This window comes from Taudactylus pleione, unplaced genomic scaffold (assembly GCF_031769625.1).
Source record: "Taudactylus pleione unplaced genomic scaffold, aTauple2 ptg000172l, whole genome shotgun sequence".
NCBI classification, from domain to species: Eukaryota; Metazoa; Chordata; class Amphibia; order Anura; family Myobatrachidae; genus Taudactylus; species Taudactylus pleione.
In genome coordinates, this window is record NW_028284574.1 from 2,402,248 (window position 1) to 2,429,695 (window position 27,448).

The 27,448-nt window shown below is 44.9% G+C and overlaps 1 protein-coding gene across 2 annotated transcripts in view; it reads right to left on the reverse strand.

Annotated features, from left to right (window-relative positions):
• The window catches only part of MOV10 (Mov10 RNA helicase), a 134,950-nt gene that overhangs the window by 41,002 nt on the left and 66,500 nt on the right, over positions 1 to 27,448 (reverse strand). For both annotated transcript variants that reach the window (XM_088475412.1, XM_088475413.1), the window contains exons 10-13: positions 11,093 to 11,240; positions 4,502 to 4,663; positions 1,564 to 1,667; positions 1,148 to 1,245 (exon numbers count right to left, since the gene is read on the reverse strand). In XM_088475412.1, coding sequence (XP_088331538.1) covers positions 1,148 to 1,245; positions 1,564 to 1,667; positions 4,502 to 4,663; positions 11,093 to 11,240 — 512 coding nt within the window. The remainder of the gene's footprint in view (positions 1 to 1,147; positions 1,246 to 1,563; positions 1,668 to 4,501; positions 4,664 to 11,092; positions 11,241 to 27,448) is intronic.

Below are 27,448 nucleotides of genomic sequence, written 5' to 3' on the forward strand. Positions count from 1 at the left end.
GCGGTTCAAATCCCGACAGAGGAGAAAATCCTGATCGTCCTAAGGCAAGTACTAATTAACCTAATTCAACCCCCAACCCTAACCCTCTCTTAGGGGTGCCTAACCCTAACCCCCCCGTCCCACCTTCCCCCACCCCAATGTCTAACCCTAACCCCCCCTAAGTGCCTAAACCTGACCCCCCTTCCCCCGCAGCCTACACCTAATTCCCCGGGGGGGGGGGGGGGGTGCCTAACCCTAATTCCCCCCCGGGAACCCTAAACCTAACCCTCCCCCCCACGGTTGTCCGCGCCCAGTTTATCTTCGATCGGTAAGCCGGGTGTTGGGCTCCCGGCGTAGGGATTTCGACGCCTGTCATTAGTGCCTTGCCGGGATTAAGCAGTCGGGAAGCCGGCGGTCGGGATTACGTCCGTTGGCTTCCCCTCCTTGCTCTGGTGCTTCTAGCACACTCAGCTGATGCAACAAACTGCTCAGAAACAGAGCAGAAGCACCAGAGAGTGACACCCCAGGCAAAAAAGAAGAACAGTGTGGGTTGTGACAGGTGCAGGGTGCTAGAATGACCACTACTGTTTCAGAGTTGTCTACAACCACACGTGTTTTGAACCTGTGATCATATTAGATCCAATTTGAAAGTATTTCTAGAGGCTATATATCTCAATATCAATAAATGAGGAGGTGGTATTTTCAGGGTATGATAACCCTTTAGACCCTTTGGTAGAGGTGTTCTGATATTGTCAATTCTCAGTATGTGTAGAATTGTTGATTCTCAGTATTATACTATATAATTTTTATAGTACACTATTGTTGATTTAGTTTAATTTTCATGTACAAAGATTTGACGATATCAGAACACCTCCAACAAAGAGGCAGAAGGAAAGGAAAGTTCTATTTCATGTATTATTTCACTTTTGGATATACAATAGCACATGTTTTCCTTCATTTGCATCTATTTCGGTTGTTGTTTTGGGTACAACCTGCATTTACTGAGGCTGCTTCATATATTTTAGTGCCAGTGCATACCCCAACATTTATCCCCCAGAAAGTGAAAAATCCTTCAATAAAAAGGACATAAAATGTAAAAAATAAAACTCAAGGAAATTTATTATTTTTGCATATTTTTCATCCAAACAAAAGGATTGCTGCACTTTACCTGCTATAGCCGTTACGCATTCTGGCTCGACTGCATGTCCGGACTCATCAATGAATACATGAGAAAAATGGCCTGGTGGGAACTTTGCAGATACAAGCCTGGAAAATGCAATAGTGTCAATTACAACTACCTGAGTAATTGGTGGCATAATTTGACCTAACTATTCATAATAACCTGTGGACATGAACTGTTGAAACTTAAGGGAAATACTACCATTTATATAGGTCTGTACTATACAGTAATACTTCACTATAAGGGGAAAGCGGATGATATTCACTAATAACTCCTACACCTATTTACCATCTAATTTTGCTACTAGTTTATGTAAATGCATTTTGTACATGAATTATTGTGCTTTGCGCACATACCCTCGCTGTGTGGTTAAAAAACAACAACAAAAAAAACAAACACCTCACCTTCCAGCCGTAACAAGAGTTGTGATGATCACTCGGTACTCGCTCAGCTTATTTTTATTTGGGTATTCATACTCTCCTGTTCTGCTGTTCCAGTTACAGCAAGGCTATGGAAGAAACATAGAAAAGCACCCTTTGTTATGGCATACATGTTATATAGCTATCTTTCTGACTAAAACAACATTTCTCAATTTGGTATAGTCATATCTAAGACGAGGAATTGGCATTTACTGCCAGTTTCAGACTATACACCAAAAATCAGACCAGGTTGTACTTATAGAATATAATGAATCTCCTTCTGTTAATTAAGAATATTTTAAATAATCAAGTTCTGTGGCCATATAAAGTCACTGAGGTACAATCACAGCTCAGTGACTGTAGATATAATCAGTATGGATACTAGAAGTTAATACACAAGTTTTTCTTTTTTTTATAAACAATTTTTATTGAAATACAGTGAAACACTTCAAAAAAAGTTCATAACCACTGAAATATCGTCAGTATAAGTAAAAAAACTGTCAAAAATAACAATAGATTTTGAATACAAAGCTTCACATTGTTTTACAGCAAACACACACAATATCAGTGAATTATAACCTGAATACATACAATCGTAAATATTAATAAGAAAATAATAATAATCTTGGCCGCGATTCCATTAACAAAAATAAAGTATTGACATGGAACCCCCAGTTGAAAAACCCACCAGTACCCCACTAATTAATCTAATAAAATTGGTTGGTCCTGCACAGCTAGTCTGGTTAAATACCATGTTGAATTTTTAAGACTGTGGTGGACTTGCAATCTTACTGGTAATGGCAGGGTGTTTACGTAAGACTCCCAGGTCATAAATCATCTTTCTGCTCTCATATCCCTAAGCAAAAGCATGTCTATCCAATCCATCCTAAATAGGAAATTAAGTTTATTCAGAAACTAAGGAATTTGGGGTGGGGGTTTTTTGGTTTGGTCTGCAGCAACCCACCCCTGTAAAATAGTCTTCCTCCCTGCAGCACTAAGTGCTAGCAAGAGTTTTTTCCCTGCTTTTGTTATTCTAAGATCTGGATTAATAATCCCTAATATTGCCCATTCCAGAGTAAATGGTACGTAGTTAATCAATTTCGCTTCAGCATATCTACGGATAAGGTGCCAGAAATATTGAGCATGTCCATAAACAATGGTAATTGTCAGCTCCCTCACTATGACATTTCAGGCTTGTAATAGTGACCGAAGTCCCCAGAAAGCAGAGAACCAGAAAGCCTTGTCAAGTTGTTCCATACTCAAAGTAGGGAAATGAATTAACCATCCCGCCATACCCCCAGAAGTCGTGGCATGATCTATAACTTCTCTTAAGAAAGTGTTATGAGTCGATATTGCTTTACGAGTAGGTACTGGCCAGCTCAGAAGCTGATCTAAATTATTCTCCCAAACCTTATCCGAGAAATGACTCAACAAATGTGATACATAGAACCGTACTTGTAGAAAAGCCAAAGGATATGGACTGACCACTGCATGTGATGCTGAGATTTCAGAATATGAGAGGATGCGTTTTTCGTCCCTGGAAATCAAAGCTTCAACATTACCCAATCCTGCCACCCTCCACAAAGTAAAGGGGCGAGCAGCCATGCCATCCAAGAAATTAGGATTTCCTAACAAGGGTAAGAATAGGGAGTGGAACGCAGTTAATCCCGCTTTATGTCTAAGAACATGCCAGATTTTTCTGGTCGTCCAGAGAAGTGGATTTGAGCTTTGTAAATCAGGAATTTCCTGGTCATGTTGGTGGAGAAAATACATGAGATCAGGGTTACCTAAGAATTCTTAATCTAATACTGTATTGGTATAAATGGAGGTTTTATGAAGCCAGTCCCTCAGGTGTCTCAAAAGAGCTGCATGATTATACGTTTCGACATTTGGGAAATTAATACCTCCATTACTCTTTTAATTTTTTCAGAGCAATTCGGGATTGGCCCACTTTCCAAATAGGGCATTGATTTGTTGTACAGGTTGAGTCTCCCATATCCGAAATGCTCGGGACCAGGAGTATTTCGGATATTGGGTTTTTTCGGTTTTCAGAATACCTGAGGCCAGGGTGTTGTGTGAGTCTGAGAGTGTCACGGGAGGCCAGGCGGGAGTCGCGGGGGGGTCTGGCGGGTGTCGCAGTGGGTCCAGCCTGTGGTGCAGGTGTAACAGGAGGGTGGACGTATGCTACAGGGGCTCTGGCGAGTGTCGGAGGGATTTCCGGCGGGTGCCGCTGCTGTGTAACAGGAGGCTGCAGGGGGTCCGGCGCTTGTCACTGGAATTTCCGGCGTGTGCATTGGGTCCGGCGGGCGCTTCGGGTATCACTGGAGGATCTGGTGAGTGACGTGCTGTCTGGAGTGTACCGTGGTGGAGATCCGGCATGTGGAGGAGAAGAAGACTCATATTTTCTGGTGAGAAAATGCCTCTGAAGCCACACCCACCTTCTAGTCATTGGTCATTGACACTAGTGACGTCGGGTCACGTCATGACGTCACGGCTGCCCCGAAATATTCCGGTTTTTGGAATATTTCGGTTTTTAGAATATACGGTTATGGGAGACTCAACCTGTACATCTTTTTTGGTTAAAATCAATGGAAGAGATTGGAGTGGGTACAGCAAACGTGGTATAGCAGCCATTTCTAATAAATTAGCCCTCCCCAAAAAAGAAAGTGGTTCCCAATCTTTTATTATTTCTAATCAATATTTGTATAGCTCGGTCAACATAACTATATAGGTTAGCATGATGTCGAGACACAAGTTTTTCTAATAAATAATGTGATGAAATCAAAACTCTAAATTTACACAGATATTTACAAAACGTATTCATATATTAGCATAATCTAAATATAAAAATATATTCTATATAATAAGCAGTACAGACAGCCGTATGAGACCCTGTTGGCAAAAATGTTAAGGTGATAAGTACCTTAATATCTTCTGGCACAGAACGAAAGTCCCTGCTACTGGCCAATATCCTGTAAATATCTTTCTTATCTACATGTTTCATCAAGCGCTGACAGAGCAGGTCTGCAGCACTGTTAGATGGAGCACAAGCCAGCACCCAGGAATTAGGGATGTTCTTCAGTACCTGTACAAGTAAAAAAAAATATTACAAGGAAGAGAGTTCATAACAAAGGTCACTATTGATAGAAACTGTGGGCCCTATTAAACATCCTATCATAAGAAATCACTGTTAAGTAAAAACACATTTGAGAGAAGAAACAGACACACAACTAAGTAAAAAAAGTATTAAATAAAGATCATGACCTAGTGTTTCACTAGGTCCTGCCAATAATCATATACAGATTAGTATCAAAGGGTAGTGTCTGTTGATTATACCCTCAAAATTATCAGATGACAGAAAATTTCAAACTAAAAAATATGATTATAAGTACTCGTACAATGCCTTGCCATTGATTGCAACATATAACATCCTGGTGCACTTATGCATATAATGAAGAACCTGATTATAAAACAAACTATTCATACTCAGAAACAGACAAATCTCAGGTGCACAACTCCAAATTATTAATAATATATATAAATGCAATAAAATTTTGCAATCAATAGAGGTTTTTAGCATAATCATGGCCAAGGTTATGGGCCTACCCACCATATCCAGGTAACCGCTTTCGGTTAGGTCCCTAACATACTAGGGCTAAAATCCAGAGCGCAGGACCCCCCAAAACTGGCCCAGCCAAGCTGCCCCAGGGCACCACCATAGTAAGAAAAGTGCAGTGTAAAGTGATAGTTAGGAGCAACTGCATATAAAAAATGAAAATAAAAAGTGAAGTACATATATAATAAAACACACAGTGAAGGATTAAAATGTGTTATAAAGGAAAATGTGTTATAATGCGGTGCCCTGAGACAGATCAACCAACACAATCCAGGGGGAACCATGCCCCAAAAATGAACCAAAGTTGCACTACAGTATATAACTTGTAGGACTTACCTAGAATTGTGCCTAATACCAGTGTGCATATACATTCCCATACTCCATGCTTTTAAACCAATAAGGAAGGGGTGCTAATCCAGAATGAGGGTGTCTCCTTTCCCTCAGAAGTGCAATAAAGCACATTAAATGGAGAATATGGGAAAGATGGTCCCCCTGGATTGTGTTGGTTGATCAGAATAACTATTGATGAACTGAGATATAGGTATTCTGTCACTTGTCTGTTTCATCTAAGGCATAATCATAACTTATATAGTCTACCGATGTGAAGCATATATTCTATATGTACAAATTCTGAAGATTTCTACTGTGTGCAATCTTCCGCCATGCAGCATCTACTTTATGAACAGTTGCATTGGGATGATATATGGTACAATCGGTGTAGTCTGCCGTTGGGCAGCATCCATTATATGAATAAGTGCACCAGGATGTTATGTTGCAATCAATGGCAAGGCATTATACTTATCCTATTTTTTTGTTTGGAATTTTCGCTCTCTGATAATTGTGAGGGTATAATCAACAGACACTACCCTTGGATACTAATCTGTATATGATTATTAGCAGGACCTAGTGAAACACTAGGACATGATCTTTATTTAATACTTTTTATTACTTAGTTGTCTAACTTTTTCTTCTCACAAAAACATGTCTAACTTTCAATACATCCTATCTTAAGAAATCACCGTTAAGTTTTAAAATAATTGTACTAGAAATAGAGTGCCCCCAAACAAAAGTCTTCTTTCCCCCTTTTTCTGTCCATGATTATTCTTTTTTTTTTTTTTTTTACTCTTGGGGAGCACCGCCGAACAAGAATACATAAAATGATAATCTTGGCTACATATCTTACAGTGCATCAGGAAAGTATTCACAACGCTTCACCTTTTCCACATTTTGCTATGTTACAGCCTTATTCCAAAATGGAATAAATTCATTTTTGTCCTCAAAATTGTACACACAATACCCCATAAAGACAACGTGTAAAAAGTTTTTTGGGGATTTTTTCAAATTTAATTAAAAAAAACAAAACCATAAGAAACCCCATGTACATAAGTATTCACGGCCTTTCCATGAAGCTCAAAATTGAGCTCAGGTGCATCCTGTTTCAACTGATCATCCTTGAGATGTTCCTACAGCTTAATTGGAGCCCACCTGTGGTAAATTCAGTTGACTGGACATGATTTTGAAAGGCATACACCTGTCTATATAAGGCCCCAGACTTGATAGTGCATGTCAGAGCACATACCAAGAATGAAGTCCAAGGAATTGTCTGTATACCTCCGAGACAGGATTGTCTCGAGGCACAAATCTGGGGAAGAGTACAGAAAAATATCTGCTGCTTTGAAGGTCCCAATGAGCACAGTGGCTTCCATCATCCGTAAATGGAAGAAATTCAGAACCACCAGGACTCTTCCTAGAGTTGAACGGCCGTCTAAACTGAGCGATCGGGTGAGAAGGGCCCTAGTCAGGGAGGTGACCAAGAACCTGATGGTCACTCTATCAGAGCTACAGCATTCCTCTGTGGAGAGAGGAGAACCTTCCAGAAGGACAACCATCTCTGCAGCAATCCACCAATCAGGCCTGTATATTAGAGTTACCAGGCGGAAGCTACTCCTTAGTAAAAAACATGGCAGCCCACCTGGAGTTTGCCAAAATGCACCTGAAGGACTCTCTGGTCTGATGAGACAAAGATTGAACTCTTTGGCGTGAATGCCAGGCGTTATGTTTGGAGCAAACCAGGCACCGCTCATCACCAGGCCAATACCATCCCTACAGTGAAGCATGGTGGTGGCAGCATCATGCTGTGGGGATGTTTTTCAGCGGCAGGAACTGGGAGACTTGTCAGGATAGAGGGAAAGATCAATGCAGCAATGTACAGAGAGATCCTGAATGAAAACCTGCTCCAGTGCGCTCTTGACCACAGACTGGGGCGATGGTTCATCTTTCAGCAGGACAATGACCCTAAGCACACAGCCAAGATATCAAAGGAGTGGCCCAGCCAGAGTCCAGACTTGAATTCAATTTAACAACTCTGGAGAGATCTGAAAATGGCTGTGCACCGACGCTTCCCATCCAACCTGATGGAGCTTGAGAGGTGCTGCAAAGAGGAATGGGCGAAACTTCCCAAAGATAGGTGTGCCAAGCTTGGGGCATCATATTCAAAAAGACTTGAGGCTGTAATTGCTGCCAAAGGTGCATCAAAGTATTGAGCAAAGGCTGTGAATACTTACTGTATGTACATGTGATTTCTTAGTTTTTCTTTTTATTTTTTCATTAAATTTGCAAAAATCTCAAAAAATACTTTTTAAACGTCGTCATTATGGGGTATTGTGTGTAGAATTTTGAGGCAAAACTGAATTTATCCCATTTTGGAATAAGGTTGTAACATAAAATGTGGAAAAAGTGAAGCGTTGTTAATACTTTCTGGATGCACTGTATATCACACCAATTAACTGTGAATTTACCTGTGCACTGACCACCTCCTACACTTCATACGGCCCTATTTAACAACCATCCTAAACACCAGCGGCATATTTCGTTTAGCATCGCAGTGATACTAACGTACATGCCACTGGTATTCATCACCACTTACCTGCTGGCAACCTATAGCTATCAGCAGTGGGCTACTATGACATGCAAGATGGTCAGTCTGCCACATCTGCATGACTGATTAACCCAGCAGTGCCTGAAATGCTTTGCTGAAGCCGGAAAGGCTGCTGATGGGTCCACATTGCCGGCAATGGAGATTGCATCGCTCTCACCATCTAAAGATGGTGAGAATGAAGCAGTGACAAACAGCGGTAATCTTAGATTACGGCTGTTTTTTTAAAATACAGAAAGGATGACATAACCCCTTTAGCGAATGCTAAAGGGGTAATGCATCATTGTTAAATGGGGACCTGTATTTGAAATGGAACTTTTTAGAGGCTATGCAAAAAGTCACGCGGACCTCGTGCCCAATTTTGGATTACCGCAGGTATGCGGGCTCCCGTTACTCTGCCGTTTTCAATAAAATTAAAAAAAACGAAAGCAGACATTTTCAGCACTGAAAACCCTGTGGTGCGAAAAGAAAAAACAAACAAAAACAAAAACTACTTACTGGTCCTGGTCATTTCCCCTCCATCTTTGCAGTGGGGAGGGGATGCTGGGAGGGGAGGTGGCTGCTGGAAGATTTAGTTCTCCCTGCTGCTGCCTCCGGGGGGGCGGGGGCTCTCACGCACACACATACTTACACAAACTTACACACACATTTACCACACACTCTGCTGCAGAAGACGGGTCCAGTCAGCCTGGTGGAAGACGGCGCTTCGGAAGGTGAGTAATTAATGACTAATTAAGCTAACTGGAAACTTCCAATTGCTTAGGCAGTCATTATAGAGGATGCTGCAGGGATCCCAGAGCAATTCCCGATCATTTTTCCTAAAAATATGGATTTTAGGAAAGATTGGTCGTGCTCTAGAGGTGTGAATAAAACGACCTCCTCCTGCTTAAAAAATTAAAAACCCTGCACCTAATTGAATAGCAAAAATTCTGCAGCTGCTGGACAAACCCAGTAGGTGCTGGAATTTTGCTATTCTCGCACCTAACTGAATACCCCCTATAGTCTGCCTCTTGTAATACTTCAAACACATACAGGGCCAGCGATCACAGTAAGCAGTTAGATGCCGCAGTAGGACAAGTCTGCTAGAGCTTGTTTTGTTTATTTCCTGGATGTGGGGACCAATCCAGAATCTAAGTCGTCTGCTAGGCAGAGCATTGTAGCAAGTCAGTGAGTGTGGGGGTGCACCAGAAAAACCTAGCACCGGACCTGGACATGTATGTACTCATTGGTATCCTTATACACTGCACAGTATGTAATACAGTATTCATAATTAACATTGTAGATGCTGTGTAGTAGTGATTTTCCTCAGGGACCTCTAGAAGAAGTTCATGTTTTCCAGATGTCCTAGTTGGTGCACCAGTGTTTTCATTACTGGCTGACATTTAAAAAAAAAAGAGCCAATTCTGTTTCTTCAGAGATCTGGAAAACATACACTGCCAGGGTTCCCTGAGTCAAGTTTGGGAAACACTGGTCTATAGTATAGGCTGAAGGAGAGAGTGTTTAAAAAAATAAAATTAAAAATCTTTCTGAATCAAAACATTTCTCTCACATAAATAACATGTTTACAAAGAACTTAACTTTCTAAACACACATTCTCCCCCACCCATATTAAGATGCCTGTCTCTGCTTGATGGCAGTGGCTCTCTGGTCCAGTGCGCTGTTTAAGCACTCAGATTCACACACACAGCAGACTTGGTAGGAGGAGGAGAAACTGCTTCCACTGGGCATGTGCTGCAGTTCTGTTCGGTCATTCATATAGCATATGTTGTGGCTGCAGCTCTAGTAAAATCATATTATATACAACTGATATTGTGGTCATGATTCGTGAAGCTGGGCATACCGGTGTGGTGGGTATCTGTGCAATTGGAAAACCCACCTGCGTCTGCTATACAGAGGCTGCAGCCATTTTTTTGGAACTAATGTAGGTCTGTGATAATATAGCCTGAGTAAGACCACCAATAAAGTCATACATGCACCCTCCCGCAGTGCAGAATTTATAAGCAGATTCAAATGTATGATATCACCACATGTTTATGTGGTAGATCAACTGTTCTGTGTAGGTACTCAAATCTCTTGATTAAAAAACTAAAATGTAGCTCTAGTGACTCAGGTTCATACAAAAAGTGCAACAAGTCTTACACAATGCAGCATCACTGCATTTCCTTAGTTTTCTTTTTTACATGGGTAAATAATTCTGCAATTCCATCGACACGCCCTCTCTGAAGTTTGACTGTCAGTGGTTCTCAAACTCGGTCCTCAGGACCCCACGCAGTTAATGTTTTGCAGGTCACCCAGCAGGTACACAGGTGTACTCATTACTCACTGACATTTTAAAAGATCCACGGGTGAAACTAATTATTTCAATTAATTATAGTTGCAAATGGAGATGCAACTAAAACTCTGCATCACCAATACTTGCACAGGCTTAGATGTGGAGCATGCATAGTATGGAAACACACAAGACGCCTTCCACAGATAAGCATACATTGCTGGTGGAGGGGGCTTGCTGCCTGGGTTTTTTTTTTTTTATATTCATTCAGAGCCAAACTAGACAGCCTGGGCTAGCATCAAACTACAATTACGGAGATACAGGCTGGTTAGCAAAGAACAGATAGAAAAATATGTAGGGTGCTAATCAAATGAAAGGTGTATTTTAATAGAGCAACACAATGTAATAATCAAGGAAGGATATCATGGCTTAAAATCAAAAACATCTAAAATGATGTATACAGATAAAAAAAAAATAATGAAAATAAAAAAATTGTATAAACAGAGATCAAGAAAAGTAAAAATACAATAAAATCAGCATGCACCACAACAATGATATAATGCTACATGCACAAAAAAAAAGTCTCAACTCCTAAATAGTACCAAATAATAGCAGCACAACATCAAAGAAGGAGTCTGGGTTACGATGTTTGTAGCATAAAAGTGTCAAATTACTTGGTTTAGGTAGTTTTTACCTGTTTTAGTGCCTCAACCAACGTAACGGTTTTTCCAGTTCCTGGAGGGCCAAATATGAGGTATGGAGCTGGTCTGGATAGTCCACTAACAATCTGCTTTACAGCTGTGTACTGCTCTGGGTTAGACTCAAGATTTCGGTCATACAAGCTTGACAAGGAAACAAACAAGCAAATGAGAAAGAGATCCATCATAGCAGTTAGTTTAAAAACATATTTCACCACTTTATAATATAATAAAAGGGCAGACTAGATGGGCCAAGTGGTTCTTATCTGCCATCAAATTAGACAGCCACCTTATGAAAGTATAGTAGTGCCTTGTATATTCACAACTGTGGTAATGTAATTTCCGGTCTAATTTTCCTTATATTTTCTATAAATAAATTGAGAAACGGCAAAGGATAGATTTTAAGCTTACGAGCAGGGCCTTCCTACCTATATATCTGTCTGTTATTATCCAGTTTTGTTCTATTTATGTTTCCAATTGTAAAGCGCAACGGAATATGCTGTGCTATATAAGAAACTTAATAAATAAATAAAGGATGTGTCACAGCCAATCTCTCAGCTTCTGCTGTGAGGAATTGTGTAGTACTGGTGATATTGCAGTATTATATCCAGGACAGGATGGTGGTAATCTGACATCTTAGCACTAATGGGAGATGTACTGTGTTTGCATCTTTGTGACTGACAGCATGAACCAGCAACACCTTATTTACAAGAGTAAACACGTCCCCTTAATGGGATGTAGTTATTATCCCGGCTGTCTGGATGCAGACGCTCAGAATGAAGGTGCCGGAATCCTGACACCAGTCAGTATACCGATGCTGGCATCATGACCACTGGCATCCTGATAGTAAGTATTGGGGTTAGAGGGAGGGTTAGGCTGCGGGGAGGAAGGGTTCGGGGTAGGGGAAAGGTAATATACTTACCTCCATCTGGGATTGTGACCCAGTCGGGATGCCAGCTTCGGGATTCTGACCACCGGGATCCAGAGTGCTGGCATCCCGTACCCAAACCCACCCTAAACATATCTCGCAGTCTTTATTGTCTGGTATGAAAAGCCTGTCCAGGGGCCACCCTAAAGACTGGGTGACATCATTAGGATTTAGGTCCCTTACAGTGTCAGACCAATTTCCATGTCAGGGGGCTGTCAGTGGGGCTGCCAGAGCCTAAAGCTGGGTACACACTGATAGATATATCGCCCATTCCATTGAACTTGCGATATATCTATATTGCATCACTGGGTGTGTCCAGCGGATATGTCTGAACGATGTAGTTCACAGACATATCCGATCTGCTGTGCAGCACAGCAGATGGCTGATATATATTTGAAAGATATATCTATCATTTGCTGTTGTGTACAGGCAACCTGCAGATAGCCAGTACACATGCTGCTGGGACCAGGCGGTGATTGACTGCTCAACTGGGCAGGTGATTTAAATGCCCGCACATTTCAGCTGTCAAGCCCGGCACATTGGGCAGACTATTGGTAAGTGTGTATACACTTACCAATCATCATATAGGTCGGCGGGTCGGCCAACCCGTCAATTTAGTGTGTACCCAGCTTAAGATAGAACTCTACCTGCAGCTATAGTGTCTAAACATCTGGCTAGTGAGCAAAATGAAGCCATCTCCTACTCACACAGGCATCCTGCCATCTCCCGTCGGTTTGGCCCCCCACCCTAAGAGCCTACCTAAGTTCAGGGTGTGGGTGCAGCGCACACTTTTCTCTATAAGTCGCATAAATATTTGCCCTTTGTACAGGAACAACCTTCAGTTTTTGTGTTACCTGATGCACACAAAATACTGAGCCACCCAGTCGAGGGTCTTGGCGTGTGTGTATACTCTGATTTCTTTTCAATATTGCATACAGGCATCACCTTTTTTACTGGCAGAGGGGAACAGCCATGAGTTTCATGTATCTTTTTGATAACCGGCTATCAGGCTGGGCTTAAACATCTGGTATACAATATGCTGTTTCATGCCATTAGTTTTCTATTCCCCTATGTAGTATAGACCTGTTCAGACAACCCACATGTGCATGCAGATCTACATTTTTCTGAGGACCTCCAGGTTGCTGTGGGTGCAGTACATCTCCTTTATTGAGTTTATATATGCAAATCAGGTGTAGGATGTGTTTTCATAAAACCTGTTGTGGTAGACATTATCTGATGTACACCATGTGTCTATAACACGGCTTATGCTCTTTCCATACTGTGTGATAAGCATAATCTGACATACACTGTGTCTAGTATACTGCTTATGTGCTCTCCTTTCTGGTGTGATGGGAATTTTTTACGTACAATATGTTTTTAAAAATATGAGATATGGTAAGAACTTACCCTTGTTATCTCTATTTCTACGAAGTCCATAGGGTTCCACAGGATACCTTGGGGTATAGGTGTGACGTCAGTCGCAGGGCACCAAAGAGTTAAGCTTTCAGCCTCCCAGGATGCACTAGGTCCCCCTCCTATACCCCGCCCCCGGGCCAAGGCACCTCAGTTAGTTACCAAGCCATAGGCCGGAGGAGGAGAAGGAAGAGAGAGAACAAAGATCTGGACACATACAAGAATCACATTCTCACCAGAGGGAGACGGAAAACCGGTGACCAGAGCAAAGCCCATCTGCAGCACAGGTGCGACAGGGCGGGAGTCCTGTGGAACCCTATGGACTTCGTAGAAATAGAGATAACAAGGGTAAGTTCTTACCATATCTCATATTTTCTACTTCAGGGTCCATAGGGTATCCACAGGATACCTTGGGGATGTCCCAAAGCAGTATCCTTTAAGGGTGGGGACGCTCCTGTGCAGAAAGGAGAATCCGCCGCCCGAAGGAAGCATCCTGAGAGGCGAAGGTGTCAAACCTGTAATACCTCACGAAGGTATGGACAGAAGACCACGTAGCAGCCTTGCAGATCTGAACTGCCGAGGCACCACGTCGAGCTGCCCACGAAGGACCCACAGACCTAGTGGAATGAGCCTTCAGAGAAGGAGGGACCGGTAGGCCTTCATGAAGATAAGCTTCAGAAATAGCCATACGGATGGAGGCTGCCAAAGTTTGCTTTGAAGCAGGCCAACCCTTTTTACGGAAGCCAAAGAGGACAAACAAAGCGTCCGACTTCCTAAACGAAGAAGTGCGGTCAACATAAGTCCTTAAGGCCCGCACAACATCCAAAGAGGCCTCACCCACGGAAAGACCCGGTGAGTTAAAGGCCGGAACAACTATTTCCTCGTTAATATGAAACTGGGAAACAACTTTGGGAAGAAACTCGGGCCGAGTGCGGAGCACTGCCCTGTTCCCATAAAAAACCAAGAAAGGGGGTCTACAAGAAAGAGCCCCTAACTCAGAAACACGTCTGGCCGAAGCAATGGCCAGAAGGAAAACAGTCTTAGCTGTTAGCCATTTAAGATCCACTGAGCCCAGTGGTTCAAACGGCGGTCCTTGGAGAGCCCTCAGGACCACAGCCAAATCCCAAGGCGCCACAGGTGGAACAAAGGGCGGCTGAATGCGGAGAACGCCCTGCATAAAGGTGCGCACATCCGGGATTGTAGCAATCCTACGGTGAAACCAGACAGATAGGGCCGAAACCTGTACCTTCAAAGAAGCAAGGCGAAGCCCATGATCTAGTCCCGCTTGCAGGAAGGCGAGAATCCGAGACAGACGAAACTCCCGCGGTGCATAACCTCTCGGTCGACACCACTGGAAGAACGTATGCCACACGCGATGGTATATCCTCGCTGAAGACGGTTTCCGAGCTCGCAACATGGTACGCACCACAGAGCTGGAAAACCCCCGGGACCTCAGCATGGCCGTCTCAACAGCCACGCCGTCAAAGACAGCCGAGTCAGGTCCGGGTGAAGGCAAGGACCCTGAGACAGAAGGTCCGGCCGTAGCGGCAACCGCAGAGGAATGTCCACGGACAGACCCTGAAGGTCTGAGAACCAGTGCCGTCTGGGCCACGCGGGAGCTATCAACAGGAGCGTCCCTCCTTCCTGTTTGAATTTCCGGATTACCCGTGGAAGAAGGGAGACCGGAGGGAACAGGTATGCGAACCGGAACGTCCACCGGACGGACAGAGCATCCACCAGAGACGCCCCTTCGTCTCTTGTGCGAGACCCGTACACCGGCAACTTGTTGTTGTGCCGGGACGCCATGAGGTCGATTTCTGGAAGACCCCACCTGTCCACCAGTAGTTGAAAAACGTCCGGGTGCAGGGACCATTCCCCCGGATGAACGTCCTGGCGACTTAGAAAGTCCGCCTCCCAATTGAGCACTCCCGGGATGAAGACCGCTGATATGGCCGGAAGATTGCGCTCCGCCCAAACCAGGATCCGAGAGACCTCTACGAGAGCCGCCCGACTGCGAGTTCCTCCTTGCCTGTTTATGTAGGCCACGGTGGTAGCGTTGTCCGACTGGACCTGCACCGGGCGACCCTGGAGAAACCGCTGTGCCTGCTGGAGAGCATTGAAGACCGCACGGAGTTCCAAGATATTTATTGGAAGCTCCGCTTCTGTCGGCGTCCACCTGCCCTGGAACAAGTGTGGACCCGAAACTGCTCCCCAGCCCCGAAGACTGGCGTCCGTTGTCAACAGGACCCAATTTGGAACCCAGAACGGACGTCCCTTGTTGAGGTGGGTCGTCTGTAACCACCACGTAAGGGACAGGCGAACCTCCTGGGTGAGCACAATCGTCTGGGACTTCAGAGACTGAGTCAGCCCGTTCCACTTGGACAGGATCAGGTGCTGCAGAGGTCTGGAGTGAAACTGGGCGTATTCCACCATGTCGAACACCGACACCATGGAGCCCAGTAACCTCATCGCCGAGTGTAAGGACACCCGGCGGCTGTGCAGACAACTGCGCACCCTTGACTGTAAAGCAGAGATCTTGTCCTCCGTCACGAAGATCCTTTGCTGTCCCGAGTCCAATAAGGCTCCAAGATGCAGAATCCTCCGAGACGGGATTAGAGTGGACTTCTGCCAGTTGATTAGCCAGCCGTGCCGTTGCAGCAGTGCAATGGTCAGGTCCAAGTGGCGTAACAGGAGCTCTGGAGATCCTGCCACCAATAACAGGTCGTCCAAATACGGCAACATGCGGACTCCCTGCAGCCGCAGAGAAGCCGCCATGACCGCCATCACCTTGGTGAAAACACGTGGTGCTGTTGCCAGGCCAAAAGGTAACGCCCGAAACTGGAAGTGGTCGCTGCTGATTGCGAACCTGAGGAACTGTTGATGGCGCCAAAGAATAGGGACATGCAGGTAAGCGTCCTGTATGTCCAATGACACCAAGTAGTCCCCAGGTTCCAGCGCCAGAATGATGGACCGTAGGGTCTCCATCCGAAACTTCTGGACCCGCAAAGACTTGTTGAGTGCTTTGAGGTTGAGAATCGGACGATATGACCCATTGGGTTTCTGTACCAAAAATAGATTTGAATAGAAACCCTGGCCCCTCTGGGAGAATGGAACCGCCACTATAACTCCAGCCTGGAGCATAGTGTGCAATACCTTCCGCAGCTCCGTAGCCTTGTTCCGGTCCGATGGGAGACCCGTGGTGAAGAAGCGAGCCGGGGGTCTGTGCCGGAAGGAGAGGGCGTATCCGTGAGAAACCACCTCCAGAACCCAAGTGTCTGTCGTAGTGGTCGACCAACACTGGGCGAACTGTAGCAGGCGGCCTCCCACCCTGGGATCCCCCAAAGGGAGGCCCGGACCGTCAGGCCGCAGGCTTGTCATCTGGCTTGGGGGCCGGCCGTCTGGTACTCCATGCCTGCTTCCGGGGCTTGACCGATTTCTTAGGGCCAGCCTGTCGAGGAAACGACTGTGGTTTGGGCCTGCCCTGGGCCCTAGATGACCGAAAGGACGATGGTCCCGAACCAGAAGGAGCAGCGGCCGACGGGAGACAGGCAGATTTGGCTGCCGCCAGCGTGGCCACAATCTTATCCAGATCCGGACCGAAGAGAACTTCTCTGGTAAACGGTAACGCTTCCAGACCTTTCTTGGAATCTGCGTCCGCCTTCCAGGATCGCAGCCACAAGGTGCGACGAGCAGCTACCGCTGCTGAAGAAATTCTAGACACCAGAGTACTAATGTCTAGAGCCGCCTCGTTGATGTAGGTGGCCGAATCACGGAGATTGCCAATCAACTCCGCCTGATCGGCCGGACAGTCGGATTCAAAAGAAGCCTCTAATGAATCCGCCCAGCGCTCCATCGCTCTGGCAACCCAGCAAATGGCCATAGCCGGCCGTGCTGCCCCCCCTGCAAGGGAATAAGCGGACTTCAGGCAGATTTCTACCTTGCGGTCCGTAGCATCCTTAAGGGAGGACATGGATGGCATCGGCAATGTGGCACTACGGACAAGACGGGTCACGTGAGAATCCACCTGTGGAGGGGATTCCCACTTCGCAAAATAATTATCCGCGAACGGATAAGCCACCGCCAGGCGTCTCTGCGGCTGGTATCTTTTGCCAGGTTGTTTCCACGCCTCCTCTAAATGGTCCACCAACTGACCCGAAAGAGGAAAGACTGTGGCATCGCCCTTCACATCTTTGAAAAAGGCATACTTAGATTTAGCCGCTGGGGGAACTTCGTCCTCAATCACCAAGGCTGTGCGGACCGCCCGAATAAGTCCAGGAATATATACTTTGGACTTAGCATCAGCGTCCTTAGTATGGAGAGGTTCCTGATCGTAAGGATCTAGAATCTCCCCATCATCAGACGTCCCTTCGTCATCCTCATAAGGAGCGGACAGAGACGCCACCGGCCTTTTATGAGACCGCATCACAGACTCCCCTTGCAACACATCCGACAAGTGCTGTACAGAACTCGTCAGGGAGTTAACCCACGCTGGCTCCTGAGAACCCGGGAGCGGGGAAATAGGGAGACTGTGGGGTACCACCAATTGTCGTGGGAACCCCTGCATGGGTGACGACACCACAGACTGCTGGGACAAACCCATCGGAGTAAACGCGGGCTGCGGAGCTAACTGGCCCACTAAAGCTGTTAACGCCTGAGCGAAACAAGCCCAGGGCGGCTCCTGTACCGGTGCTGTAACCGTAATAGGCCGCGCCATGGACAAACACTGCCGGCAAAGGCCCTCCGCGCTACCCTCCCCCTCCGCTAACGGTACTTTGCACGTGGTACACTGTAGCCGGAGGGGAAAATCACTTTCAGACATGATGGCACCACGTATGTGACCTCTCTCACCAATTAAGTATTAAATAGGCGAGAGACCACCCTGCAGCACCGCACCGCAAGGGCTTTAGCAGAAAGAACAGGGACAGTAATAAAGCTGACAGTTTAGATGAAGAAAAGATTACAGGCAGCAGCGCTAGCACAGTCACATACAATGCAGAGAAATAACAATTCCTGCACTAACAGCGCTGATCACTCAACTACACAGACACAGGGCCTGGTAGGACACAGCGCTGCATACACAGACCTGAGCCACAGCGGAGGAGAGGTATGCGGGGGGACCCAGACCACGATGCTTCCTTCCAGCGCTTCCAGCAGCGTTCACCATGCGTTCTGGAGAAGATGGCCGCCGAGGAGCAGAGAGGAGGCTGGCCTGGGGGAGGAGCGCTGCCACAGGACCAGTCGGCAGCATGCAGAGAGGGCTGTGTGCAGCGGGGGAGGCGCCGGCTGTGAGACAGGGAAGGCGCGCTCCCCTGGCATGCATTTAACCCCTGGGACGCCGCAGCGCTACCGCTCTGCTGCGGTCCGCTGTCCCCGGGGGTAGTGGAAGCGCAGGTTGGTCGCCTGGCTCCACGCTGCAGCCAGTCCCCAAGGAGCCCCCTGCCTGGGGACTTAGGACCATGTGATCAGCGGGGACCCACCGCGGGACCCCGCTGCTTACCTCTGTCCCCCTTGAATCCGGCCATGGTCCGGAGCATCTGGGGTCACCGCTAGCTGTGACCCCAGACGCCCACCAGCATCCCCGGATCAGTACCGGCGTTCTGGTACCGGCGGGGTGTAGGGAAGACAGCATGGACGTCAGGACTGACTGTCCATGCTGTTCATCCAGTTGTGCAGCCACAGCTGCATGAAGAATAAGCTTCAGGGGCTCTTCTAGCCCCCACTCCAACAGGTGCACCCGACTCCGGCCGGGCACCAAACTAAACTGAGGTGCCTTGGCCCGGGGGCGGGGTATAGGAGGGGGACCTAGTGCATCCTGGGAGGCTGAAAGCTTAACTCTTTGGTGCCCTGCGACTGACGTCACACCTATACCCCAAGGTATCCTGTGGATACCCTATGGACCCTGAAGTAGAAACATAGCTTATGCCCTCTCTTTCCTTACGTGTGCGATAGACATTGTCTGACATATAGGTTATGTTGTTGTACTGTACTGATTGGACTCTCATTCATTCACTCATTCAGGGGTCTATTTATCATTAACTATTTGCTGGATATTCCCCAAAAACAGACGTTTCCAAGTGGTACCCCTTATGTACTAAGGACGGATCGCAGGAGATATCCTGATATGATAATGCCATCTCCAGATAGCCTATGGACTACTAATATGCAAATATTTCAGAGAGGGAACTTCCAGCTCCCTCTTAGTCACTCCTCGATGATGCATGCACTGGCTGATGGGGCCTACACCAGGAAGTAGAGCCCGTCTAGAGGCAATAGAAGTGTAGTAAATTCATGTGAAAATATTTATTCTATGGATTGCTCCCATAGAGTACTGTCTATACAGGTGTCATCACGTGTCTCCACTGACAACCCTGCCTGTTATTTACACAGGGCGCATCTTCTACAGTAGGAGCTCTAGACGGAAGACCAGGATGCAGCGGGTGGGGTCATGGACCATAATCAGTGCACATTTGAAAACGACCTGCCTAAGAGTACTTTTGTCTGCATTGCACAGCAGGGTCAGTAATATAGAGAAAGGTGCCCAATGGTATACCCAGTCAGTCTCAGTTAAGTGTACTTGCTCGCTCCAGTTCAAAGGCGGAAAGCTCTAGCCTCTTCTATTTCAATTGAACCCATTTGGAAATTTTCTCCAGGGTTCTCAAAAGGCCCATAATTTTGAAGAAGGTCCTTCATGGACCGCCTCTTCTACCTGTATGGGGAGGTTTCAGGAGGATCTATCAACCGCGACGAGAATGACTAGTTGAGGATGTACTTTTTTCTGGCCAACCAGTCGTTTTTCTAGCTATGTGCTTTCATTGCACTTTGGACAGATTACCTATGCTTACAGCCCGTCTGGGCCCATGTGCACAAGTACACTGCTTTCACCTCAGCAATCGACCATTATCCTAACATTTAGTCGTATGGTTTTTTTCTTCCTGCTTAGGGACTCCCAGGTGACCACATATGAGGATACTTAATGGTTTCACTTCTGTAGTCGGGACTGTGATGCAAGGAGAATACAGAGTAAAGCTAGGTACACACCTGACATATACCAATGACTAGACAAATTTGGTGTTCCCAATAACACCAAATGTGGATCGTACATACTACACAATAATGTATTCATTTAAAACAATCAATTGGGACTTCAAATAACAATTTATTTATATGCATGACATTTATTTATATGCATGATCGGGCTGATCACTGTACACACTACAAATTTCAAACACTGCCTTTCCAATGGTACAGACATAGCATGTGCAGCGCACGTTAAATCGGGAGCAGATACGACAGAGTTTAGCCTGACCGTCGGACCCTGTAGCTGCATACATACTACACAATTATCGGCCCTGTATGACAAATATAATCATGTCAGACCGAAAATCGCATAGTGCAAGGGTCTGGGAACTTTTTTACCTTTTACCCCAAGATATATTTAGATATGCCGACGTTACCCCCTTTATTTGAAAGGAAGGAAATCCTATAGTAGTGCCCTCATAGTTATGCCCCTGTAGCAGTGCCCCCATAGTTATGCCCTGTAGCAGTGCCCCCATAGTTATGCCCCTGTAGCAGTGCCCCCATAGTTATGCTCCTGTAGCAGTGCCCTCATAGTTATGCCCCTGTAGCAGTGTCCCCATAGTTATGCCCCTGTAGCAGTGCCCCCATAGTTATGCCCTGTAGCAGTGCCCCCATAGTTATGCCCCTGTAGCAGTGCCCCCATAGTTATGCCCCTGCAGCAGTGTCCCCATAGTTATGCCCCTGTAGCAGTGCCCCCATAGTTATGCCCCTGTAGTGCCGCTTGTACAAAAAAAAAAAAAACACTTACTTTAATCCCCGCTCCTGCATCTGCCGCTATCCTGTCCGCCCGGCTGCTCCTCGGAACTATGGGACAGACGTCATGACGTCACTCCCATAGTGCGCAGGGAGAGAGCCAGAAGCTGGAGTTCAGAAGAGAACTCCAGACTCCGGCTAACGCGGCGATGCAGGGAAGGAGCCAGGCATCCGCTGGTAATAACATCTCAGCGGGCGTCCGACTTACAGCTTCCCTGCGGCGCCAGGCTGGAGGTCACTGACGCCGGGTGCAGCGGGTGCACCCGGCGTCAGTGACCTCCATTCCTGGGGGTAATAGACTGACAGCCGGGCATGCAATGATTCATATGCATGCCCGGCTGTCCGTCCATTACCCCGAGTGGAGTAATATAGCCCTGTTCCCCAACCACTGGCATAGTGTCTACCCATACTTTAAAACCGTTCATCATAGTTATATTTCCTTAGCGCTGGTTTTGTATTATTTTATCTTGTGACTATTGTAGGGACTGACTATACCTTTTCCAGCTGCTTGATTGACAGCGTATTAGTAGCCTTTAGTTTTTAATGGAGTCACCACCAGCCTGCACAGTGCCTTGTTGACAACTGGGGTCCACGGCCTCATGGGGTTTGCACCACACCAGAACCCTATCATTAGTCTGAAACAACTGGAACGGTTACTCATTGGACCACACCACATGTTCCAAGGTCCTCCAGGGTGCAATTAGCAATATCACGAGCCTAAGTGAGGCGCAGTGTCCAGTGCGGTAGTGTTAACAGGGACACTGTGGTGGGTCTTCTTCTCCTATATCCCATAGAAGTTAAAGAATGCTGCACTGACCTACTGGATATGCATCTGGTACATCCTGCATGTGTATGCAATCTTGGCTAGACACCGCTGGTCACAATCAGTAAGCACCCGAGGTCAGCCAATGTGCTGTCCACGTTGGGAGAATGCCTTCCATGAGGTATTCCCTGAATACAGGTGACAGTGTACATCTAGGAATGTTGAATGTCCGCATAACTTCAGAAATGGAATGTCCCACGCGTCAGGCAGCCACTATCATGCCCCAATCGAACTCTGATATTTCACCTTGCCTTGACATTAGCAGCTTAGCTGACTCACGAGATGTTAGATTACAACTAATGCAGGTCTGGACATTTCAAAGACCAAACAGTACACACATAGGGTATAAAATACCCCAGATCCTAGCACTAGTTTCTTTTTATAGTATAATTATTATTAGAGATGAGCGGGTCCGGTTCTCAGAGAACCGGACCCGTCCGAACTTCGCAATCTGAGCTCGGAGCAGAGTCCGCCTCGAGTTTTCCCACCTTGCTCGAATCTGAAAACGAGGCAAAACGCGTCATCTTCCCGCTGTCGGATTCTCACAGGTTTTGGATTCTTTAAAGGTCCCGGTGATCAACAATATTTTCAATCCAGCTGTAGAGTGTATGCAGAACAGATGTGCTCTGTCTGTGCTGCTGTTGTTCAAGGGTGCAGTATTGTCGGGCTGGGGGTCTGTGCTGCTGTCGTTCAAGGGTGCAGTGTTGTCAGGCTCGGAATGCAGTACATAAAGGAGGGCTGTAGTAAATAAAGGGATGCTGCTGTATTGTCCATAAAGGCGCTGGGGCTGCAGTACATAAAGGAGGTGCTGTGTCGTCCAGGGGTGCTCTTCCCCAGTGTTAAAAAAAAAAAAAAAAGTTAAATAAAATTATTCCACAAAAGAGAGAAAAAAAAAATCTGTTATTTCTTTGTGCGCGCGCTACTGTAGCTGCTAGCTACGCGATTGTTCGATAGCACTGCAGGGTAAAATAAAATTAGCATTCCACAAAAAAATAAAAATCTTTTTTTCAGGTTTTTTTTGTGTGTGCAAGCTACACTATTATTGTTCGGTGACACTGCCGGCCAGACCGCAGTTTATCATCCACATATTTTGACAGTTAAGCTGCATACACACGTAAAGATTTTCTGTCCAACCATCCAACTAGTTGATTGGTTGGAATGAAAATCTGGTAACGTATGGGAGTAACTGATGATCAGCAATTTGCTCCTAAATGCCAGAAAACAGATGAAAATGGTTGTTCAGACAAGTTAGTTAAATGTTTGATCTAAACAATTTGTTCAGACAACAGTACTTGTCCATTTTCCGGTGTTTGGGAGCAAATTGCTGATGGTCTTTTGCTTTCATACCTTACCAGATTTTCATTCCAACCAATCAACTAGTTGGATGGTTGGACAGAAAATCTTTACGTGTGTATGCAGCTTAAGTCGTAGCACAGCACTATTCTTATTCATAAAATATCTTGTGACACTAAGTGGTAGCGCAGTGTAATATTCAACTTTTCACTTCCTTCCTCAATCGTGAATAAATTATTAGTTCACAGGCAGACTACAAGACCACAACGAAGTGCTAAATAACATGCATAATATATAAAACATAATGAACATAGTGACACTGTAGGTCATTGATACCACAGTGTAATATTTAAAATTGGTACAAATTGACGCGTGTGCTTGCTGTATCCCACTTCATTCGTGTTTGTTGATATGGAGAACGATCCGTTGAGAGGAGAGCAGGAACCACATACTAGTGCTGGAGCTGCTGCCAGTGCCACCAGTCATGATGATACTAGTCTGTCTACATCATCTACTAAAGCCGATGCCCAAGGGCATAGAGGGCTTGAGTCAGGGAATATAAAATCAAAGAAGCAATCTTTTACAGTGTTAAAGAAAAAACTATGTGTGGAATTATTTCTACCCAAATCCAACACAATTGTCAAGCCATCTGTACCCTTTGTAAAGCCAGAGTAAGTAGAGTTAGGAACCTTAACCATCTAGGAACCTCCTCCCTGTTACCTAATCTGCATCGCCTCCATCCAAAAAGTTATCAAAATTCAGAAACTTTGGTCGAAAAAAGTACTAACAAGCAGTCCAGCGTCAGCTAGCTCCCTTCTCTCTGCTAGATCCAAGCACCTGCCATCTTCACCACCAACACCTTCATCAACAACAATATCAATCATGAAGCGTTAGGCATGTTTGGACCCCCACAACACAAGCTACCAATTGGCAGCTGACATTGCTGGCAATGATCTTTACGTGCACAAACTGGCTTTACAGAGGCAAGATGTTGTCGCCATCATCATCCGATTCCCATGCCTCTGTAATTTTTGGATGTAATTGGCATTGAATTTGTAGTTCAATTTTATGTACATCATCTTTTCCACATTTTGAGGAAGCAGCCTCCTAGGCCGGTCTCCGACAAGGTTCCTGGCTGTGCTGAAAACACTTTGAGTACACACTGGAGGGTGGGCAGCTCAACTAAAGTAAAGCCAATTTGTGCAAGGGCCTAGAAATTGCCTTGTTTTTTCCTGCCAGTAGTCAAAAGGACTGTCTGTCATGCCTATTTGGACACTATCATTAAAAAATTTAAAATAGTCCACAACCATTCTTGGAATGGTGACCGTATCAGATGGAGTCATGGTAAAGGTCTCATTAATTGTAGGCAATTCTTTAAGACCCGACCAGATGTCAAAACTTGGTTGTGTTGACTCATCTGCATCACCAGTGGGTCTTTTGAGACAGTTTTTTTTTTTTTCCTCGACAGATGCACTTGCTGAAGAAACTGAAGTAGAAGGTATCGCTGCATCACTTGCCACTTGAGCTGACAATTTGCTTACCAACAGCTCTTAGCATCTATTCAGATCTATCTCCATTGAGAAGAAAGACACAACGTATGACAAACCTTAAATCTTAGGTTTGCTCTGTTCCACTTGTCCACATATCTGTGGTTAAGTGGACAGTGGGTACAACGGCATTTTGGAGGCCACTAATTAAGTTTTTGCTTATTGTCCCTGTACAGGTTAGGGATTGCTTTTCTAGTGAAGTGGAATCTAGATGGATTTGGTAACGGGGACACAGGACCTCAATTAATGGTCTAAAACCCACTGCATTATTGGTAGATATTGGATGCACATCTAAAACCAGCATAGATGTTATTGAGTCAGTGATCCGCTGTGCAACTGGGTGACTGCTGTCATACTTGCTCCCCCTTGCAAAGGATTGTTTAACAGTCAATTGTTTTTTAAAGCACTACTAGTAGTCTTCCTAGTCCCCTTCTGGGATGAAAATCAACTCCCAACAGCAGACCATAGAGCTCAAGGATTCTTCTGGGGCAAAGACTGATGTGAATGATGTAAATATTTTTTGTAAATGCCTCCCCTCATCCCTCATAAATTTGCTTCATAATCAATACATTTAATTTACTACTAATCAAATCTGCCTTTCCCTGTCTTCAACTACATACATACTCCAACTCCCACAGGCCTCTTGAATAATAAAAACATTTGTTTCCTGATGTGCCATGTTGGGAATTGAACTTCCACAGCTGCTGCAATCTTTGACATGCAGTTGCTGAATGCCAAAAATGTTTATGGCCACAGACAGCATCTCCTGCGTTCCCCTTTAATTTAAAAAAAATATTCTGAACCACCAAGTTGATTTTGTGGGCAAAACATGGCACATATTGTTCATCCATGCTCTCTGCTTGAAAAATCCAGATCCAAAAACCAAAAACACGCAAGGGCGGTTTTTGCAAAACCAAATCCAGATCCAAAACACGAAGGAAATACAGATCCAAAACCAAAACACAGGGGTCGGCGTACATCCCTAATAAATATGCAACTACAATTCTAATCAAGGTAAAAATCTCCACCTGCAGCAGGTCTTAAGGACCAATTGCCAAAGGTCCAAAAAAGAAAGAGGATAGCTAAAATTTAACATAAACCACACCAGTGGGAGGTTACACCGTAAAAATATATTCTATATATATTCAAAAATCATTAATAGAGAAATCGCTAATGCAAACATACCAATTTATTTCTAAATACATATGCACTCACATATATAACTTACAGTACAATAACTATTATATAAATGATGAAAAATAGCATTCAGCCACAACAGATGTGTACATAAGTAAAAATACGAGGGACTCCTATAATTGCCAAATACAGTGTCCAGATAATAGAAATCACTTTAAAGTACCGATATTGTTTCAAAATTTAGTCTTTTTAGTACCTCAATTGTTATTTTTAAATGTAATCCAGGAGGTATTTGCTGTGTATTGCTACAATTGTAATCTGTTTCCTATTTGCTTTAGACGCTGACTTTATGTTTATTATCCGATACTCACTGGCATGCAACCATGTTGTTTTCTTCCCAGCATGGCAACATTTTTATTTTCTCTCTTTATGGCAGGGATGGGGAACCCTCCTGCCTCGGAATAATTTAGTTTGGCCCTCTGAGCTTTTTTCTGCTAGCCTCATCTGGCTAGTATGGTGCTTAGAATGGCACACTTAGGACGCTTCAGAGGGTCACACCGCTGCCCTTACAGCTCCCCGAAGCATCCTCAGGATTCTTCAGGCATTGCTTTAATCACTGCCGATTGTGGCCCAGTCCCTGTGTGAAGTCACATGGAGGGGGCGTGGCCTGCAAATAATGTTATATATATCAAAATGGCCCTCAGCAGAAAAAAGGTTCCCTACCCCTGCTTTATATTCTCTGACAGCACTGAACATTATGTAATGACTGAGCAGCATTATTACCTGGCTCTCTAGAGCGTGTAGCAGAGTCTAACTCCAGTCTCTAGCCACGCACCAGCAGAGGGCTTTATTTGGATACGGTCAGCAGTAACGTGGTTATACGCGGTAAACAGTTCTATGTAGGACTGATCACTTCCAAAAAATTCCATATATACAAATTAAAAATAGAGTTTGTGTTACTCAGTACACTAAAGTAACTATGATAATAAGATAAAAGTAGAATAAGATATTAAGAGTACTCATAATCCTCTATGTTGTTATTTAAAACAATATGCATAATTCATTATTTACTCAATTCATTTATAGAGGGGTAAATGGAACAAGACACATTAACTAATACACGTTATATGAAAAAATTTAAATATACTAAAAATACAAGAATATATATTAAAAAAAGAAAAATTTATATCTTTAATGATGTTTATTGATAATACAGTGTTTTTCTCTGAATCAAAGAGATATTCCAAATTATCTCTAAAAAACTAATTTGGGATAATATATTTTCTTTCCCTTTTAAATTTATCTTATGGGATTTTTTCCTTTATACGTCCTCAGATGTCTAGATGTTCATCTTAGAGGTGCACCAGGAGATATTTTGCAT